This window comes from Symphalangus syndactylus, chromosome 7 (genome assembly GCF_028878055.3).
Source record: "Symphalangus syndactylus isolate Jambi chromosome 7, NHGRI_mSymSyn1-v2.1_pri, whole genome shotgun sequence".
Lineage (NCBI taxonomy): Eukaryota > Metazoa > Chordata > Mammalia > Primates > Hylobatidae > Symphalangus > Symphalangus syndactylus.
The window spans coordinates 83,227,074-83,249,949 of NC_072429.2; the positions used below are offsets into that span (position 1 = coordinate 83,227,074).

Below are 22,876 nucleotides of genomic sequence, written 5' to 3' on the forward strand. Positions count from 1 at the left end.
TATCACCTTCTCCTTCTCAATCTATCCCTGTATTCAAGATTCCAGGATATGCTTTTCTCTCCATATTACTGTATGGAGGGTAGCATGAAATAAATTGAAATGTCTCTAAAGATTTATCTCTAAATGAATCAAATTAAAGACTAAACATTTTTAATGTTACAGTGTTACTCTCTCATCATACTGTTGGGGAAATGTAATTAAAACAAATATTTTCCCAAGTCAGAAATGCTCTCCACAAAGCTAATAGAGAAAGAAAAAGCTTGTATTATCGAATAAACATTAAGCCAAAATGTGGTGCACATCACAGGCAACCTAAGAGACTGAAGACAGAAAGAAATCTTACCTTTTTATGTAGCTAAACACATGCAACCTATTACATACATATTTTCAATATAGTCAATAACTAGTCCTGAAGTAAGAGGATTGACAGCACCATTTGTCATAGATCTTTCATTCTAACTTTTCCTGGTAATTGGGGTGACCATTTATTTATGTTAGGTAATTGACTTTATGCAAAAGAAAAACAAACTTTTCATATTCTCATGAAAGGAGGTAGTTCTGCAATTTGGAATAAGCCTCCTGCCCCCACTCTGCCTCCCCAGGTCCTTGAGAAAGACATTCCTGGGTCATAAAGCTGACAAAATGCCAATCTAGTCTTCAAGTGGATTTATATGTATTTCAAAAAGAAGATGAAGTAATTGCAATTAATAGTGTTCTAAAGTAAATCCCCAAATCAAAAGGAAGGGAGGGAAATCTCTTTCTTTATTTTCAATAGGGAGAATTAAGCCACCTGTTTTTAATTTGTATTCGTCCTTGGAAGCACAAGGAAGAAAAATCAAGGTTCAGAAAAACTGAGCGACCAGCCAGGAAGTCTAAAAGCTAGGGCTGGGGTTCAGGTTTCCTGCCTCCAACTCTAAATTATTCTGTGTTTTTCTTCTAAGTTTAGGTTTTTAGGGTTTTGTCTCTTTTTTTTTTAAACAATAGTACAATTGAGAGTGCCATTTAAGGACTGACTGGTGAAGACTGATGGAAAGTTCCTCTTTTTCACCCGTTCCCTAGCAGTTAGAACCCTGTGTTCCACCTCCTGGCTGCTCCTCTAAAGCCCCTGCAGCCACATCAGGGCTTCTTCTATAACACAATCTTCACACATGCAGAGATGCTTTAGCAACAGACTGACCGTGTATCTTCTAACAATGAAATAAATGGTAATAAACAATTTGACAATGTGTAGAAGAATGTTTGAGCCCATATAAAATTAGGAGAGGAGAGAAGAAGAAATGAATATTAACAGTGTAGATGGACGTGATTAATGAGAAATCAAACAGCCCTTTTTCCTCGGTCATCTAGTCTCACTCTTACAATGTGAATGATTTTTTTAAGACATATAAAATCATTTTACAAAATTGGCATATTCTATTATCTTTGTAAAAATGTATTTTTCCCTAGTCCATTAAAGTTTGAAAATACTTATTACGAATTATAAGCTAGAAGACCTTAGGTTATATAAATATTTTAATGTCAATTATGAACAAGTTCTGCCCAGTAGAAAAGTGGCTTACAGGTTTTTTTAGTGTTGGTTGGTTTTAATTATATTAATTAGAAAATAATCTACAATTTCCTTATAAAACTTACATAAACTACTTGGTGTCTTTGTGAGAGTAATTCTTCTGGTGGAATTATAAGTACTAGAAGTGAAGCTAGATAGGCCTCTTTTTTCCATGTTTAGACAGAAGACAAAAGGGAACACCACATAGTCTCACTAGATTATCAATTGGTTATGCATGATGAATGCTTCACACAAAAATTCATTATTTTAAAAATTAACTGTTAAACTTTCTAAATTTCTTTCTAATGGAATTATAACATGATTGATAATTTATTTTTATTGGTATTTCCAAATATCACAATACTTAGGGATCTTCTTCCAACTCTGAGAGTTGACATCTATTTTGCTTATGTTTAATGTATGAAAGAATCAAAAGACAAGGGGCTTGTTTGAATTAAGCATATTACATTGGAGCTGAAACTGAGATGCCACATAGTTTATGTAGAGTTTGGGGATGCTTTTTGTTTTTTGTAATTTCAACTTTTGTTTTAGATGTAGGGGGTACCTGAGCAGGTCCGTTACCTGGGTATATTGCATGATGATGAGAGTTTATGTTTTAATATTTGTTTGACATTATCTCCTCTTCCCACTGAGTCCTGAAGATTTCAGTGTTCATTAGAAGCACTGGACTGGAAGTCAGGAAACCTGCAACTAAGTTGTGTATCTGCTACTACCTGCCCAAACTAATTAAGTGATTATAAAAAAAAAAAAAAAAAAAAATTCAACCTCTTTTAAGCCCCATTTTCTCATAGTAAAATGAAGGAGTTGAATTAAAACACCTCTTACTTTATTTCCATTTCTAACATTCTGGGATTCTGCTGTTTACTTCCCAACCCAGAGACTAAAGTCAGACATATATGCTTTATTGTTAAGTTAATATCTTTTCTCATTCAAACTTGATGCAGTTTCTTAAAGCATTCATGTCTTTTGACTAATTCCATCCTTTGGAGTATATCTAAGGAGATAATTTTAAATATTTTTAAAAACACTTTTAAAAAATTAAATTATTCCAAGATATTCTTTGCAGTTTTATTTATAATAGTAATTTATTTATAATAGTAATCTGATCCAACCAAAATATTAAGCAGTAGTGAGTATGGTGCGCCTATTAGATGAAATGTTCACAAAGTGTTAATAATGACATGAAAAAAATTAGCATTTGATTAGAGAAAAAAACCTTTTAAGCTCTGGGATACAGGTGCAGGACGTGCAGGTTTGTTACATAGGTAAATGTGTGCTATGGTAGTCTGCTGCACCTATCAACCCATCACCTAGGTATTAAGCCCAGCATGCATTACCTATTTATTCTGATGCTCTCCCTCTCCCCACCTCACCACCCACAGGCCCGAGTGTGTTTTGTTCCCCACCTGTGTCCGTGTGTTCCCTTTGTTCAGCTCCCACTTGTGAGAACATGTGGTGTTTGGTTTTCTGTTCCTGTGTTAGTTTGCTGAGGATAATGACTTCTAGCTCCATCCATGTCCCTGCAAAGGATATGATCTCATTTTTTATGGCAGCATAGTATTCCACAGTATACGTATACCACATTTCCTTTATCTAGTCTATCATTAATGGGCATTTGGTTTGATTCCATGTATTTGCTATTGTGAATGGTGTTGCAACGAACAAAGGTGTGCATGTATCCTTATAATAGAATGATTTCTATTCCTTTGGGTATATACCTAGTAATGGGATTGCTGGGTCAAATAGTATTTCTGGTTCCAGGTCTTTGAGGAATCGCCACACTGTTTTCCACGATGTTTGAACTAATTTACATCCCCACCAACAGTGTAAAAGAGTTCTTATTTCTCCACAGCCTCACCAGCATCTGTTGTTTCTTGTTTTTTTAATAACTGCCATTCTGACTGGCATGAGATGATATCACATTGTGGGTTTGATTTGCATTTCTCTAATGACCAGTGATGATGAGCTTTATTCCATGTGTTCGCTGGCTGCATAAATGTCTTCTTTTGAGAAGTGTCTGTTCATGTCCTTTACCTACTTTTTAATAGAGTTGTTTTTTTTCTTGTAAATTTGTTTAAGTTCCTTGTAGATTCTGGATATTAGAACTTTGTCAGATGGGTAGATTGCAAAACTTTTCTCCCATTCTGTAAGTTGTCTGTTCACTCTGATAATAGTCTCTTTTGCTGTGCAGAAAAATTTAGTTTTATGAGAACCCATTTGTCAATTTTGGCTTTTGCTGCGATTGCTTTTGATTAAAAAAATTATATACACATCATGACCAAAACTACTTAACAAATAAAATATATGCAGAGAAAAAAATAGAGAAAAATATGAACTGTAATTTTCATTGTATGGTAGGAATATAGATAAATTTTTCTTTTTTTAACCTTTTTTAAAAATTATACTTCAAGTTCTGTGATACATGTGCAGAACATGCAGGTTTGTTACATAGGTATACACATGCTATGGTGGTTTGCTGCACCCATCAACTCGTCATCTACATTAGGTATTTCTCCTAATGCAATCCCTCCCCTAGCCCCCCACCCCCAAACAGGGGTGTGATGTTCCCCTCCCCGTGTCCATGTGTTCTCATTGTCCAACTCCCACTTATGAGTGAGAACATGCAGTGTTTGGTTTTCTGTTCCTGCGTTAGTTTGCTGAGAATGATGGTTTCCAGCTTCATCCATGTCCCTGCAAAGGACATGAACTCATCTTTTTTATGGCTGCATAGTATTCCATTGTGTATATGTGCCACATTATCTTTGTCCAGTATCATTGATGGGCATTTGGATTGGTTCCAAGTCTTTGCTATTGTGAACAGTGCTGCAGTAAACATACATGTGCATGTGTCTTTATAGTAGAATGATTTATAATCCTTTGGGTATATACCCAGTAATGGGATTGCTGAGTCAAATGGTATTTCTGGTTCTAGATCCTTGAGGAATCGCCACACTGTCTTCCACAATGGTTGAACTAATTTACACTCCCACCAACAGTGTAAAAGTGTTTCTATTTCTCCTCATCCTCTCCAGTATCTGTTGTTTCCTGACATGTTAATGATCGCCATTGTAACTGGCATGAGATGGTATCTCATTGTGGTTTTGATTTGCATTTCTCTAATGACCAGTGATGGTGAGCTTTGTTTCATATGTCTGTTGGCCACATAAATGTCTTCTTTTGAGAAGTGTCTGTTCATATCCTTTGCCCACTTTTTGATGGGGTTGTTTTTTTCCTGTAAATTTGTTTAAGTTCTTTGTAGATTCTGGATATTAGCCCTTTGTCAGATGAGTAGATTGCAAAAATTTTCCCCCATTCTGTAGGTTGCCTGTTCCCTCTGACGATAGTTTCTTTTGCTGTGCAGAAGCTCTTTAGTTTAGTTAGATCCCATTTGTTAATTTTGGCTTTTGTTGCCATTGCTTTTGGTGTTTTAGTCATGAAGTCTTTGCCCGTGTCTATGTCCTGAATGGTATTGCCTAGTTTTTCTCCTAGGGTTTTTATGGTTTTAGGTCTTATGTTTAAGTCTTTAATCTATCTTGAGTCAATTTTTGTATAAGGTGTAACGAAAGGGTCCAAAACAGCATGGTACTGGTACCAAAACAGATATATAGGCCAATGGAACAGAACAGACATCTACAACCATCTGATCTTTGACAAACCTGACAAAAACAAGCCCTGGGGAAAGGATTCCCTATTTAATAAATGATGCTGAGAAAACTGGCTAGCCATATGCAGATAATATTTTTCTTATAACTTTAATACATAGTGCAATTTTTCTTTAAAGAGAATTTTATAACCAAAAAAAGATGTATTTTGAAATTAGATATTTTCAGTGAAAAATGACAAACACCATACAAATGACTCATGCAGGCAACAGTGAAGGTTTTGGGGGAGGGCGGGCTGGTGTTAAGCAAAGCCAGCGAAACACATACAGCACTTAATCTTTAGTACTAGACTGCTTTAGTCTCCATGGTTATTAGAAAAGTTAATTTTCTAAAAGGGTAACTTCATTAACATTAGTCTCACAGTTCAGCGCAGTCCAGTGACCCTGTGTGGAGGCATAGTTTCTACTAGAGCTAACTGCAGGAAGTGGCCTATCAGTCAGTCCAGGCCAGGACAGAATGCGGAGTTCAGTGTGCAGAGCGAAGGGCAAGGAGCAGAATATGGGGGCCAGGAGAGCAGCTGAAGTCATCTAATCTTCAAAAACAAAAAAGTCAAAATGTCTGAGCCTTTAAGTGGTGCAGTGGAATGAGCAATCAGGAATGTGTGCTAAAGGCAGTTCTTCTGACTGCAGATTAGTGAGCAGGTAGGAAGACAATGGTGCCTGCCTAATAATAACTGCCCCCTGGTATTTAAAGCTGTAATTCAGCTGCTTTGCTGCTGCTTTGAAAGGACATAGTATGCGTGAGCTAAAAGAGTAACGGAATAAAGTCCAGGTTGTAGCCTTAGTATGCAGAGCATGGGACATGACAGAAAAACAGGAGATACATGATGTATTCCTAACTCAGAGAATCTATCAATGCAGAGTAACAAACGGTAATGAGTCTGAGTTCAGTAAATGTATCAGAATGTACTTTTTAGGAATGTGATACACCAACCAATAGCTGAGTTTGAAAAGGAAACAGAAGATGACCCACAAATTACATCCTATCTTACTAAAACTATCTACAACATCAGTGGCAAAGACACTTATGATACTGTGAGAATTCAGGAAGAATTTAAATGGAATTGTAATATAATTTTATTACTTGTGGAAGATTATCTTTTTCTCATTTTTTTCTTTACTCTTTGTTACTCCAACTCAATATAGCAAATCTCATGTTTAGAGGATTGAAAAAAAAAAACCATTATATGATTTCATTGAAAATATGGGCTGGGTGTGGTGGTTCACACCTATAATCCCAGTACTTCGAGAGGCTAACACAGTCAGGTCACTTGAGCCCAGGAGTTCGAGACCAGCTTGGGCAACATGGTGAAACCCCATCTTTACAAAAAATACAAAAATTAGCCAGATGTGGTCACGTACACTTGTAGTCCCAGCTACTCAGAAGGCTGAGGTGGGAGGATCACTTGAGCCTACTTGCAGTTTGAAGCTCCATGAGCTGTAATCACTCCAGCCAGAGCCACAGAGTGAGACCCTGTCTCAAAAAAGAAAAAGAATAAAATAAGTATGAACTAAATTGAGTATAAAAAAGTTGCAATATTTGGCATAAGAAAATAAAGATATTATGAAAGAAATAAGTAATATCAGGTATCCATTTTAACTGAAAAAGCAAATGTATTGTTTTTAAATGTAATGCTAATGAAATAAAAGCAAGAAAGACTAGTCTTATGGGTAGGCGAAGCACATATAGGCAGGCAGTTAGTAGTCTCACTGGAGAGAGTTGCCATCTGGGGAGCCAGTCAGTGTGTTACAAGTTTCTTGGTCATACAAGAAAGTCCAGAACAAAGTTCCAGTCCTGGAATGTTCATTGAAAAAAGCAGGGCAAGCTAGTCAGCTGGTCTCCATGAGGGATTGTGGGGTGCCAGCCATTAGAACTTAAGAGGCAAGACAGCCAGATTTTAGGGACAAACCAAATTGGTAGCAAGAGAGATGAAACGCAAAATAAATACTTCACATACGGTCAGCCCTGAGGGTCTATGCAGGAAAAATGGAGACTTGCAAAAGAATTTCTGATCCCCGCATTTGGAGCGGATCACGGGATCTGAAGCCTGGTGGGGTGACTTATCTCTTAGCTTCTGTGAACAGAGTTTGCCCAAAGACTGACCAAATTCAGCCTATATTAAAGATTCTTAATGGATCTAGTGGAGAAGGAAACATAAATTTGTGGATGTAGTCATTTATTCATCAATTAACTATTAAGCACCCACTGGACATTTTTCTGGGTACTAAGGATATCCCAGTTAATGCTACAAGAAAATCTTTAGCTGAATTAAATGTAAAAGAATTGAATTCAGCGAAAAACAATTTGCAAATTAGGCAGCATCTCAAGCCAGAGTAAGTTCAGAGATTCCAGTGCAGTTACATTGTGGAAGAACATTCATGGACAGAAAAGGGAAAGTGATGTACAGAAAATAGAAGTGAGATCCAGAAGTAGCAAATTGGTTACAGCTCCATGTCTGCCTTATTTGAACACGGTTTGAACAGTTGACCACCTTTGATTGGCCAGAACTTGGTGATTGCCACAAGAGTCAGCTACAGTCTGTTTACAATTTCATTTAGGTTATAATTCACTGTGTACTGAGAAACCTTTAGGCTGAACTTAAAATATGTTAAAAGGCAGCTTTAGGCTAAATTTGATTTATCACAAAGTAGACAAAAATCTCTGACCTTGCCTTCAAGTTTGAGGTAACCAAAGACAAACAAAAGCAAACTAATTATAAATTAGAAGGTGGTAGATGTTATAGAAAAACATTAAGTTAGAAGATTTTGGAAGTAGGAAGATGACAAGTACTGCAATTTTTTATAGGGTGCTCAATGAAGTCTCAGCTGAGAACATGACATTTGAGCAGCCATGAAGGAGGTGATGAGCAGGCAAAGTGATGCCTGGGGAAAAGCATTCTAGGTAGAGGACTTTGCTAGCAAAGGCCCTAAAGCAGAAGCATTCTCATGTGTTTTAGAAAGCAAAGATGCCAATGTTTCTAGAGAAAGCTCAAACAAAACTTGGGGCAAGGAGGAAATGAGAGGATAATGGCAGACGTGTAAATGGAGGCACCAAATGATGTAAAGCCTCACAGGCCTTTGAAGTACTTTGGGTTTCACTCTGAGTAAAATAAAGAGCCTTTGGAAGGTTTTAAGCAGAAGAGTACCATGACAGAACTTAAATTCTGAAAAGTCCCATTAGCCATATGTTGACAATGGATTGTGGAGCGTCAGGGTAGAATGTGGGAGACCAGGCAGGAGATGGTGATGTGGTTAAGCGGTAGCAACTGAGATGTCAAATAAAAAATGGTTATGTTACTGATTGATTTTGAAACTAGTGCCAACAAGTTTATTAACAAATTGGAAGTGGACTGTGAGAGAAAGAATGGAGTTGGGGATAAACACATTATCTGCTGCTACATAGCAAGATTTATTAACTTAAAAAAAAATTTTTTGTCATATTCAGAGATCTGGGCTGAGTTCAGTCAAATAGTTCTGCTCTGTGTGTCCCAGATTGCTTTGGCACTAACAGAGCAAAACAGGAGAGTTCTCTGTTTCCCCCCCGGCAGGGTGTGTGACAGGGTATGTCTCCTTCTGTCTGTTCAGTCACCATATGTGTGCACTCAAACCCCTTAAGGGAGGGGGAGCATGCAAACAGACAGGTGCAGAAGCCAAAGCAAGCACCCCTGGGCTCCGGCCCCAGGCCAACATCCAGGGAAGGGAGCTGAGACTCCCAAAGCCCAAGTGAGCATGTGTTACAGTGCACTCCTTTAGCCTTGCCATCTGCAGACAGCTTGAGTGTTAACTAGCTCAGTGCCCTCTTGGTACCCGGGTCCTTGTCCAGCATCCAGGAAGAATCAGGTCACACACAGACTTGAAGGATGAATGCGGGGTTTTATTGAGTCCTGGAGGTGGCTCTCAGCAGGATGGATGGGGAGATAGAAGGGGGATGGAGTGGGAAGATGATCTTCCCCTGGAGTTTGGCATCCAGCGGCCAATCTCCTCTCCAACTGTCCCCAGCCAAACTCCTCTTGGTGTATGCACACTTCTTCTCTTCTCTCTGCTGCACCGTTCTGCCTTTCTTCTGCTCTTCTGTTTGTCCTCTCATCTCCTCCTGGAGCTGGTGGTTTGGAGTTTATATGGGTACAGGATAGGGGGCGTTGCAGGCCAAAAGGCAAATTTGGGCATGAAAACAGGAATGCCTTTTCTCATTTAGGGCCATGGGTTTCCAGGCTTAAGGGTGGGGCCTTTGCTGGGGAACCACTCTCTTCTACCCAGTACTTCCCTGTCTTCTGTCCATATCAATAGCAGATAAGGTTGGAAGCTGAGGTTGGCAGGAATGGCTGTGGTGGCTGAGCCTTTTTCTCCACATGGTCTGTCCCTGGGGCCAGCTTAGGTTTTATCACATTATGGTAGTCTCAAAGAAGTTAGAGTTTGTATATGGTGACCGACTTCAAGAGAGAGGAAGAAGCTGTTTGTACTCTTCAAACCTGGATTGCAAGTTCCAGAATGTCCCATCTGCCACATCACATTCTTTGTATAAGAGCAAGTCACAAGGAAATAGACTCCACCTCTTGATGGGTGAGGGGAGGAAACTGATGATAGCCAGACTGTCTACCAGAGATGTCTCCAAGGTTTTTGGACCAAGCAACTGGACATATGAAGTTACAGTTAAGTGAGATGGGGAAGACTGACAGAAGTTAGAGTAGGCCAAGGTGGGTGGTGAGTAAAGATATCATATAGGCAATTGAATATCTAATCTGGAGTTCAGGGGAGAGATCTGGACTGAATGTGCCTATTTGTGAGTCATCAGTATATAGATGGTATTCAAAACCACAAGACTGGGTGAGAACAGAAAGGGGATAAGAAAAGATAGAAAAGAAGAATTCCAAGGACTCAGCTCTACAACACTCTCAAATTTGAAGTCAAGAACCAGCACAGGTGACTGGGAGGAAGCAACTAGTGAGGTAGTTAGGCTGGGTGGTATGAAACTCAGGGAAGAAGATGTTTCAATAAGAATTAATCAGTTGGGTCAACTGCTCTTCAAAGTTCATGTTAACTAATAATTCACCATTGAACTTAGCATTGTGAAGACTATTCGAGACATTGACAAAAACAAACAAGACTTTGAATCCATCGGGTTTGGGGTTATGGCTTGATCCTGTACAATTATCTCCGACAGCATCCCAGGAGGGGATGTGGAATTATAAACCTACATCAGTATAAGATAGATACAGCTCTGCAGAGTGGGAGGGATTCTAACGTGAAGCCAAAATGCAGCCTTGCCAGTCACTTGGAGCTTCCAACACAGTCCAGGAGTAGATAATAGTCAATAATCCAGGTAGGTGACTGGTATCACACAATTTTGTCAACTTGTGGCAGTTGAAATAATTACATTCTAAAATTAAGTGCCAAGATTTAATGCCTTCAGAGAACAAGGGTCCAGGGGAGGGTGGGAAAGCTTGGTTAGAGAGGGGCTGAGGTTACCAAAACAAAAACTCAGACAAGAAATTAACCAGCCAGACCAGTATGTCACTGGGAAGAAGGAAGAAACGCAGCTGAGCAAAACACACGTAAAAATGAGTTGTCGTTCACCAAGCCTATATCAGACATTAGCTATGACTTGGTCTGAATGAGTTTCAAATGTTTTATTAAGAGAAAGGATCAGAGATGGTGAGGTTGAAGCTGGAACCTGACGGTATGAGAGTGTGGGGCAGAGGTGACGAGTGTGGAATGGATGGGGGGCAGCAGGGAGAGACATGGAAGGACACACAAGTCAGCTGCTCCTCCCAGCCTAGTAGGCCAGGGCCTTGAAAATACATCGATCATGTCATTTAACACCATTTACACTCCGCACAACTTATTTGGATGGGCAATCAAAAGACTACAGAGTGTTCACTCTTATATATTCATCTTAAAGTGGAGAAAAAGATAAATGGCATTGGCATTCTGCAAAGAGCAGGACTGAGGATGAAGATCTGAAACTGGATAACTGACTGATTACCTCCTTCCCCAGGCTGCACTCTTGACAGAAGGCACAGTTTCTCTGTAGGATTTAACAGCCATTAGCAAGCAACTAAGACAATTGAGAGAGACAGCTGAGCAGCCACATGCTAGTTTTTCTTAAATTTACTTCCCTTTACAAGTCTGGAACTGAGATGAGCAAATCTTGCTACATGAAAATAATTAAGTTTGAAAGTATTTCTTTTCAGAAAATCATTTTTCTTAATAGAAACATCTGCAGAATTGTGTGGACTCCCTTCCAGTGTGAGGAGCAGTAAAGTTAATCCTGGAATCATATTGGAGAAAGGATGAGACCCCACTCTTTACCCTGGCCAAATATCTACCAGCACCATCCTCACTGCTGCCCCCAAAGCTGTTGGAGCATTTCAATTATCCTAGGAGAATCTGCCAGTGGTTAATGATCTTTCTTGCCAGGAGGTTCTTTATCCTTCACCTCCATTCCTCTTGCTACAGTTCATTCCTCCCTGTAGAATTATGAAAGAACATTACAGCCCATCCGAGGGAGATGAGCCCTGCAGCCTCAATTTCCAATGTGGCAAAAGTCATGAGTCTGAGTGTCAGAACTGCCACAGAGATTCTTGGTTGATACTACAGCCATCCATTAACCTGTCCCTGGAGTTAGCAGCCCAGATGGTGGTAACTGCAAATGAAACTTACCAAGGGGCTTGATGATAGCCCTAAGCAGAGATTTCAGTTGCAGAGATTTCAGTTGAGCATGAAAGCCTTTGAAAAAGATATCACAGGAAATAGTGGGGAAAGCTGCATTTACTCCAGAGAAATTGATTCTATATAGGAAAATCCCACAGGAATGAAGGAGCCTGGCTGTCTCCTCAACCTTGTAGGTAAATATGATGTTCTTCTAATGATCAACAAATAAAGTATTAGAAAATTGTACAAATATTCTAAAATATTAAGACTCAATGTCTTAATCAGACTGCCTGAGTTATCACCCTCCTCTATGACTTTCTAGCTCTAAGAGCCTGAGAAAGTTTATTGATTCCTTTCTATCTGTTTTTGTCATTTATAAAATAGAAATGATAATGATGTCAACTTCACAAGAAAGTTATGAGGATTAAATATGTGAAAATGCTTAAAATAGAGTATCAAATTCTAAATATTGGCTGTCATACATGGGGCATTAAATATACATTATTATTTGTACACATTGGTTTATGGACTATATGTCTGGAAATCTAAGTTGTACTGTGGATTTTATACCTTTTCATTAATTTTGTAGCCTTGAGCAAATTTCTGTACCTTCCATTAGCACAGGTTGGTAAATACATATTTGGACATACTGCTTTTCCTTTTTCATCTTATTCCTGTGGCAGACATAGGTTAATTACAGGCCCTTACACCCTGAGGCCTAAGTAGGCTTTGGAATTCATGTCAACATGATGTTCCCAGCAACCACCATCAGTCAGTTGACATGAAAATCAAAACTGATTTGACCTCTCAGCTTTAGAGCTCACAAGCTTTTAAAGGAATGTTTATTCCCACTTTCAGCCACCTCAGACTATCCCATCACAGTATCACCCCCACTTTGCCACCAATTTTTCAATGTTGATAGGACACCACAAATGTCTGCATTTGGGATAATCTTTGTGTATTCATCACAACACTACACCCTTGTAAGTAGTCACAGCTGGAGAAGGGATATGGCTGGCACGAGAGTCCACTGTGAGTACATGATTGAGGTCAGTATCCAACAATATCTTGGATTTTTATTCAACCAAAAAAGCTGACTGACAGGGCATGCTCAGACCTCTTTGCACAGATGGAGGTGAGGAGGTCAGTGCCTGTACAGACCAACCAGTGCTTCTTCCCATGCTATGCTCCAAGGAAGCTTCCTCCTAATAAATCTTTTGCTCCCCACAACAAGACCCTAATAATGTGTCTCCTAGGCATCTTGGCCCGGGCCAGCCAGCACAGAAGCCTGGTATTGTTTTGTTTTGTTTTCAGGTTAGGGGACAAGAATAACTAAGAGAATAAGTACCACTGACAGATTCTGATCTTCGGTAGATCTCAGAATTCACCTACAGTTATCCATGAATATCCTTTCCCTGTTGCATAAAGCAGACTCTTTATTAAATCTTTAGGCAATAAATGAATTTTTAAGAATACTGATAGGATTATGTTATATTTTAATATGCAAAATATTCTGTAAGAAGACGCCTAAGAATCACTTACAAGTGCTTATCTTTGATCAATCATCATTTGTTGCTCCCATTTAACCATTTACCTTGAGAAAAAGCTTTTTAAAATCAGAATGCCTTGGAATGATTAAAATGTCATATGGATGTGTTTAGATTACAAATAATAGTTAAGGATGAGATATAAACTAAATTTTAAATATCAAAACAAGATTTCTATAATTCTTAAGAAGTATATTATTTATAAAATATCATGCTAAATTATTCCATAAATAACAAGCAATCAGTTAGCTAAGGAATAACTTACAATAGCCTGGGCCACCATCATACCCAGTGTGGGGCCAGATAGACTAAATATCTGGCCAGTGTAGCATTTATTGTGTTGTCTTTTCTTAAGAGTACAGAACAGTGGTTGTATAGACTTTGGAGTTAGACCTGTGGCTGAATTCAGACTCCGTCACTTGGCTGTGTGTCTTAGTTCATTTCCTGCTATTATCACAGAATAACACTGACCGGATGATTTATAAAAAATGTAAGTTATTTGGCTCACAGGTCTGGAGACTGAGAAGTCCCAAATCAAGAGGCAGTGTCTAGTGAGGGATTTCTTATTGCATCATAATATGGTGGAAAGCATCACATGGTGAAGAAATGCATGCACAAAACAGAAAAAGTGGATCCAAACCACATCTGCAATAATGACATAAATCCATTCATGAGGGTAAAGTCCTCATGGCCTAATCATGTCTTAAAGGTCTCGCTTTTTACTACCATCACAATAGCCATTAAACTTCAGCATGAGTTTTAGAGAGGACATTCAGATAACAGCACTGTGTGGCTTTAAACAAATTACTAGGTTTTTCTGAACTTTAGTTTTCTCATATGCTGTTGTCAAAATTTCACGTGTGAGAGAGCTTGGCAGAATCCCTGGCACATCGCAAGCTCTGACTCTTGTGATAATTGTTAGGCTCCCTCGTTGTTTGTGGAAGTGTGGTGGGGACAGATAGGTGTCAGCCACACTGTTTTTTTCTACATAAAATATTTGCACCCACGTTGGGCTTTAAAACTCTTTGAAATGCATATGAAAATTCCTTTGGAGAAAAAAAGTATGCAGTTAAAAAAAAGAAGTCCTCTATTCCCTATTAAGAGATTAATTCCTAAAGGGTAGACAAACAAGATTTCAAACATCACTAGATTTGGACACTAGCTTTGGCCTGTAAATCGACTTTAGTGGAGAATGTTAACACTTCTAAATTCCTACTCCTTGCTGGCATGAGTAAGGCACACAGGAGCCACTTTCAGAGATAATCTTCTCTTCTTTATTTACTTTTATCCTACAGAACAGATTGAAAGCCAGTGGCATAGATCTAGGCACAGGTTTTCTCAGTCAGTTTACATTTGGGGGGCATCTGCTATGTGTTGGGTGCCATGCCAGGCACAGGTTAATGCAACTGCCAGAACAGATCTCCTGCTCCCTTCTGAACTTTGCTTCTACACATCTAAGGTCCTGTTAGTGATCCCAAATAAATATTCTTCCCTCCACTCTTTTCTTCTTATTCTTCACTAGCTCTGGGCACACTTATTCTCTCTTATGATTTAATATACTAATTCTGCATTGATAACATGACTCCTGAATCTATTTCCAGCCCAAATGTCTCACCTGACTTTCGAGCCCACATTTCCATCTGCTGGCTACTGCATATCTTCTCCAATATATCCCAACCTATTCCCCAACCTGAACTCTCTGTTTCTATTAACTGGTCATGAATGCAGGAACAAGGATTTGAGGACTCAGAGATTTAAAAAAATAAAGTAATAACAATGATGGTTAATATTTATTAAGCATTTATCCACTATTTATTTATTTAGTTATCTAATGTGTGTAGTTATATATTTATTTCTCACAGTAGCTCTTTGAGATAGGTCTACTATTATTTCCATTTTGCAAATGAAATAATTGAGGCACAAAGAGAAGTCCCTTACTTCTCCAAGGCCACACAGCCAGAGGTGGTAGAGTCATGATTGGAATTAGGCAATCTGATTCTAGAACCTGTACACTTAAGCCCTTTGGCACATCCATCTTAAATGTAGGTCAGGGCTTGGGTTGTCATAGCTAAAAAGAATAGATCAGATAATGGTAAGTAGTATCACTGCCTGGAAGTTTTAACTACAAAATTCTGTAAATTTAATAGGTGGATATTTTTATAACATGCTTTGGATTCATGATAAAGCTCTAGTCTTTCAAAAACTTTTGAAATTACTTCTGCAAAAACACGCATGTGCCAAAGCACAAGAGAAAAAGCGGGATGTGGGAAAGCAAAATGCCAGTGCACAGGGGAAAAAGCAAGATGCCACCCAGACAGTGAGCAATTTGCTCAGCTTGGCTGGAGCATGGAGTCTGTAGACTGAACTGATTGATAGAAGACAAAAGCTGAAACTGGAACCAGATTGTGAATGAACTTTTAGTTATATTAATACTATAAATAAAGTTATATTGGATTATACTCTGTAGGCAAAATATGGGACTAGAAATGGGGGAGCAAGGCAGGGAAGGCTCATCTAACAAAATCATTACTGAGAGCCTCCAGTGAAGTAGGCATGATTCTAGGTACTTGAAATACAGTTAGTTTGTACCTCCAAGGGGTGTGCAGTCTTAGGGGGAGCTTGGCAATTACACTGGAAATTTTTAATTCACCATGGTTAAGTCTTACAGAGTGCTATGAAAATAGTTATGAAGTACCACTAACAAACCCATTGTGCCTTATAAGGAAATACTTCCTGGAAACATGCAGAGATTTGTAATGAGGAGAATTACATGATTATATTTGTATTTTAGAAATTTAATTCCGTTAGTAGATATGGCAATACCAAAGAAATACTGAAGAAGGAAGCTCATTGAAGAGATTAATGGATCATATAAAAGTTGATGATCACTTGAACTGTGAAAATAAGAATTGAGAGGCAAGTACAGAATCAAAAGGACTTTTGGCAACAGAAACAACAGAACTAGAAAGGTTGTTGGAAAGGAGTTCATGAGAATGACTCCAGTCTTTCTAGTTTGGTCACCTAAGTGGCTGAGTTTTCCAAGTTAGCGAAAAACAAGGAAGAGCAAAATAAGCAAGGAAGGGCCGGGCACGGTGGCTCACGCCTGTAATCCCAGCACTTTGGGAGGCTGAGGCAGGCGGATCACGAGGTCAGGAGATCGAGACCATCCTGGCTAACACGGTGAAACCCCGTCTCTACTAAAAATACAAAAAATTAACCAGGCGTGGTGGTGGGCACCTGTAGTCCCAGCTACTCAGGAGGCTGAGGCAGAAGAATGGCATGAACCCAGGAGGCGGAGTTTGCAGTAAGCCAAGATCACGCCACTGCACTCCAGCCTGGGCAACAGAGCGAGACTCCATCTCAAAATAAATAAATAAAATAAGGGAGGAAGACAGTAAATTTAGTTTGAGATATGTTAGCTTAGAGGCATCTACAATTAGAGATGTTTCGTGGGCACCTATAGCCACCTATCAATCATAAATAGAATGATGCCAGAGATGTAAAAGTTGTGGAATTTCCAACATCTGAATCCAGGTGAGCTTTCTCAATAGAGCATAGAAGTATAAAGAGAGACAATGTGACAGTACCTTGAGGCACATGTAAACAAAGCAAAACAAATAAAATAGATGACCCATGAACTTTGGAGTCATAATGTCTGAATTCAAATCCTAGCTCAACCACTTATGAGCTGTGTGATTTTGGACAAGGTACTTAATATCTTTTGGTCTCAGTTTCCTCATCTATAAAATGAGAACTACCTCAGATTGTATCATGATGTTTAAATAAATTAGTGTTTATAAAGAATGTTGAATAATACCTGGCCTTCAGTAAATACAATTTAGTTTTTATTAAATAAAAAGTATTATAATTCATTTAGCTCCAAATATTGACCTTCATTCTGTGTTCTATTTTATTTCTCCACTATGTCTTATTTTTTTGAAGACTGTCGTTTGTTTATCTTATTCTACTCCTAATTCTAGTGGGTCCTGAATGAAGTATTATTAAATTCACTACCTATTTCACATGAAAAGTAAATCTTAGGAAAGATAAAAATCAATCCTTTCTTCATGAAACAATTAATTACCTTGTAAAAAAATCTTACAAAAGTTCTCTCTAGGCATATCACAATGTAATGATCCGTTGTTTCTACAGATTAAACTGATAATTTTCTACAAAGGAATATTCCTCCTAGCAGTTTCCTTCTTTTACTTTTTTTTCATTTTTCAGGACCAACACTACTAAAATGATCTATTCATACATTCCAAGCAGTTTCAGACTTTAGAGTTAACAACCTGTTTTTGGTGTGGTCATGACCATCAGGATCCACTCTGCCAGGAACAGTGCTAGATGCTCTAAATAGAAAATCTCATATTCTTCCCCAAACTCCTTGAGTTGGCTATGATGTTTGCTATATAATTGAGAAAAATGAGGTTAGTCAGAGTCCCTGCCTCAATATAGTGAACAACAACTAAGCAGTTGATTTCAAAGCAGGGCATCATTCAACACAGGCCAGTTGTCTCTCCACTCTGCAGTGTGTCATCATTTTGAGGATGAGACAAAAGGTAGAGTGGCCTGATTGATGGTGGCACCCACCAAGATTTCCTGCCCTATTTCACCACAGAAGATACTTGGGAGTCCTGGTACCTTGGACTTATCATCTATGGCTTGGAGGAACCAATGATCAATAATCTTTTCTTCCAGCTCAGTTCATGAGCCATCGGCAACATTCCCCCCTCTAGACCCATCAGGAGACTTGACTTAACACAAAACTGTTGGAAGTCTCTTGTCTAAACAAACAGAGTACAGGTTTAATATTCTTACCAGTCTTAATGAGACTCTAAGTTCAGTTTTTAATTGAATAACAAACATTGTTCAGAGGATATGTCATAGTGATGGGGATGATAAGTATTACCTCAGAGATGGGCTTGTCCCTGTAAAATGAAGGTTTCAAGATCAGCTTTAAGAAGGAGTTAGTTAGATAGATTGAGATAAATGTAAATGATAAATAAATAGATCATGCATGGGAAAAAACAGTATTCTGGTATAGAAATGTAATGCTAAGTGTACCAAAGCAAAGCCAAATCAGATGTGTCTGTCTGGACAATACTTAGTTTTTCTGGAATGAAGTGTTTATTGTTTGTTTAGTAAGAGAAGCAGTGAAGAATGACATGGAAAACTGGTGAGGGCATGTTTGCGAAGATCTTAAAAGTCTGGGTACCATCTTATGATTAATGAAATCCAGAAAGGTGGTAACATAAAAACAACATTTCAGGTGAATATGTTTGTTAGTAGGATCAGAGTTTGAAATGGTATTCTGAATTTCTAAATCTAGGAAAAAATACCTTGATATGTATTAAAAGTAAAGAAAGCCTGTTTTAGGAGGTTGTTTCCAATTCCTTCCAACAAAATAATATCTCACACACTGGCATACTTTACTTTTTCTATAAAGGCCACATAGTAAATATTTTAGGATTTTGGACATGCAGTCTCTGCCACAACTACTCAACTTATTGCCGTAGCACAAAGCAGCCTTAAACAATATGTAAATGAAGTCACATGGCTCTGTTTCAGTAAGCTTTATTTACGGACACTGAAGTTTGAATTTCATGTAATTTTCATGTGTCACAAAATATTACTCTTCTTTTGATATTTTCCAGCTACTTTAAAATGTAAAAACCATTCTTAGCTTGGAGCTATACACAATCAGAGGGTAAGCAGGATTTGGCCACAGTCTGCAAACTCTTGGTTTATAGAACATCATCAGAACTTTCAATCCAACATCATTTTGAAAACTTTGAATTTTCTTCTGAAGTCTTCTCTTGAGCATTTGGAAGGAGCTGGTTGAAGTGGGCTTGAAGTGATAGGAGAAGGGGACAACTATTAATAACTAGCTAGTCAGACTAATCATACTAACCACAGGGGGCAGTATGACAACATATGTCCCTGTATGCTCTAGTCCAACAGTTGCTTGTCTGAAACCTTGAAAAAAAAAAAAAAAGAGAGAGGAATCAATCAATAAATACTACTGCAAACACATTCTGAACTCAGTATTTTGATAATTGCAGAGGGAAAATCAAAAGTGGTGGGCTTTGCTTTTATTCAAATTGCTTATGCCACCCTAAAGTGGTGCAACGCAGTACTTGCCCTAAGGAAGTAAGTGGCAGCATTGATGGAAGCTTAGTGTGAGAGCAGTGTGTAAAGTTGAAGTGACTTTGAACAAGGAATCTCGGAGAGACTAACTAGGCTGGGGTAACTAATGAAAACCAGGCTGGGAATGGAATGCAGAAGGGGACATGAGAGTCCCAGAGGAATAATTGATGGGACTTGCTAACTAATGAGACATGGAGGCTGAAAAAAAAGAGAGGAGAAAGATATAAAACCTTTTAAAATATTCTCATTATATTATTCAGTGCCACTAAGAATCATATAGCAGTGAGAGGCAAGGGGGACGATGTAGTGTATAGAAAATGGGGAACATAGAAGGCTGGAGAGTAGCACTTCACACAAGCAAATCACACACGTACGCTAACGTCTGATAAATGTTAGGCTGAAATTATTGGCAAATACAGAGAGAAGGGATCCCATTAATGCCCACATGCTGTCTTTATTTCAAGTATTATCAGATGGAAAATAAATAAAGTAGTATCATTATGGGGTTGATGGTCTAAATATGTGAACAATCTCCTGCATCATATTATATAGAATCCCCCTCATTTCTTCAAGGTAATTTCCTTTTGATCACTTGGCACTGATCATGTCTTATAAAGCAAATATATCCAAACATTTTTCGTTACTTCAGCTTTTCCCTCCCTAGTTCTGTTTGCTTATGTAGATCACAAACGTATGAGAAAAACAAACACAATAAGGAAATTAATGTACCTACAGTTAGAGATGTGAATAATACTGGAATTCAGAAAAGGAAAGGTTACATAAATAAACCTCTCCAAACTCTTAGCACCAACTATTGGTTTTATCTGCTTCTACCCTACCTAGAGCTGTCCAAAGGGATTGCTAAGGCACTTGCTTCCTAAAAATCCCTTTTCTGCTATTATGATTCACCCAAAGCAGCATGGTATATGGTAGAGATGCATGTCAGCTCTGCCTATAAATGCACCAAGGCATATTTCTCATAAGCAAATTTTTACATACACAGAATGAAATAGAGACAAAAAAGTAATTATTGCCTTCATTGTTTCGACTCATATTTATAAAAATAAATTTTTAGCCTAATTCTAAGATAGTCATTTCAACTGTGCTTCTTAAAAATCTTAAACACCAGGATTTAGTTAAAAATATCTTCAGTTCGCCTACATTTAACTCTTAATTGTATCTTAAGAAACCTATAATGAAACTAGAGTGGCCAAAATACACTTACCAACAGGTTTCCTTAATTATTATCTAGGAACTATTTAGAAGCGGATTCTTTCCTGATTTACTTACATTTTGTAAAAAAAAAAAAAAAAAAAAAAAAAAAAAATGGAAAGTTAATTTATGAAATTAGAAAAGTAGCTAGAAGTAAGCCTAGCTCATTTTATAATGAGAAAAATAAGACACAGAATATGTTTTAAAGTGACTTTCTCAAATGAACCACAACATTCAGGATTAGACTTTCTCTTTGAGATATTGAGGTACAGAAAATACCCAGTTTTTAGAAGACACAAAGGAGGCCGAAGGACCCAAATTTGTGACCTGACACTACCCCACCCTAAGGGCTGTTAAGATCAATAAATAACTATATATGGTATGCTGCTTCTGTCTTCTGAGTAAATCAGTTATTCAGCTAACATGTGACAAGCACATTATAAATTATTTCACTATTACAACAACCACAAATAGATATATAGAAACTTCTACAAACAAATTACCATGTATAAAGAAAATGAGTAGATATAGAGAGTGCAATCAGAATTAGATAATACTATGATCATCTTAATATATCAGTTAAATGTTATGTCCTCATTCCAAGACTCTCATTTTATTTAGCTTCTGCATTAATCCAGCTGCAAATTGACTTAGTCCAGATTAGGTCTTAATATATTATTTATAGCTTTTTACTGGTGCTACATTATGCATTTTCATCCAAACAAGTATAATAATTTTGTCAGGTTCATGTAAAAGCAATTTTTGAATATACAGCAAGTTGTTATGTTAAAAGAAAATTTTCATATTTTTTCATAGACTTGAATCAAAGGAACCTTTCCTGTCTGTTGGGTAAGTATATATTTAAATACTTTAAGTATTAATTATTTAATTCAAATTACCAAGAACTTCTGAGATGGTATTTTCAGTCATTTAACGTCATATTCAAAATTATAACATATCATTGCATGCAACATTGCTATCTATGTTTTAAAAAGACTTAACTAAAATGCTCCCTAGGTTGTATTGTGACTCAGCTAATGAATGTATATGAAATCCTGTATCTTCCATAAAGGCTAAACAAGGTACACAGTGATCATCCATATTCTCTTCATGTAAAAATATACTCAGATTGGTTTTAAAAATTCCTCTGAGCCATAGCGTCACCATTCCAAGCCTGTCTACCCATTGCCATTCTCCATTTCTTTTCAATCTACTCTATTCACTGTTTCTTCACCCACTTCCCTAAGTCTGTCTTCACAAACTATATCTATCTTTTCTCCTTAGCTCTCATTTCACTTTAACTTCTCCAGTTCACTCACATTGACTGCTTCTTTGCACCCAAAGCTGAGGAACCCTGAGGCAAATTTAGATAAGACCAATGCTTGCCTGCTCTGATGGTATCCTTCTTAGTCACAATACATATCTTTAAGAATAATATATTGTTGGCCGGGCGCGGTGGTTCATGCCTGCAATCCTAGCATTTTGGGAGGTGGGCGGATCACTTGAGGTCAGGAGCTCAAGACCAGCCTGGCCAACATGGTGAAACTCCGTCTCTATTAAAAATACAAAAATTAGCTGGGCATAGTGGCACACACCTGTAATCCCAGCTACTTGGGAGGCTGAGGAGAATTGCCTGAACCTGGGAGGCGGAAGTTGCAGTGAGCCAAGATCACACCACTGTACTCCAGCCTGGGTGACAGAGCAAGACTCTGTCGCAAAAAGTAATAGTAATAAAATAATTAATAATATGTTTTTGACATGAGTGCACATGTTCTATTTTTAGGCATTTCAAACTAAGAATAAGCAATGTTGTTTGTATCTGATCAAATACTCCTTTGACTAACATATTAAAGTGTATTGTGAAAGGACGTTTGCACTTTCAATATTATAGATGATATTGTATGAAAAAGTGGTGAAAAATGCAATGTCTTGCCTAGAGAAATAGTGCTATATTTGATGAGGGAAAAAAAGCTGTCATATGTAGGCAGCCACAATACTGATGCTTAATGACCAGAAACATGGAATGGGGTTAGATTTTTAAGTGACCCGATCACTTTTCTTTTATTACTTTGTACATGGTCATTGAAT

The 22,876-nt window shown here is 37.9% G+C and overlaps 1 protein-coding gene across 25 annotated transcripts in view; it reads left to right on the forward strand.

Annotated features, from left to right (window-relative positions):
• RALYL (RALY RNA binding protein like) overlaps positions 1-22,876 on the forward strand; it is a 728,119-nt gene that overhangs the window by 585,296 nt on the left and 119,947 nt on the right. For 21 of the 25 annotated variants that reach the window (XM_055286644.2, XM_055286654.2, XM_055286638.2 and 18 more), the window contains one exon: positions 21,605-21,637. The exons of the other annotated variants lie outside the window; for them this stretch is intronic. In XM_055286644.2, the coding sequence (XP_055142619.1) occupies positions 21,605-21,637 (33 nt within the window). The remainder of the gene's footprint in view (positions 1-21,604; positions 21,638-22,876) is intronic. 25 annotated transcript variants of the gene reach the window in all.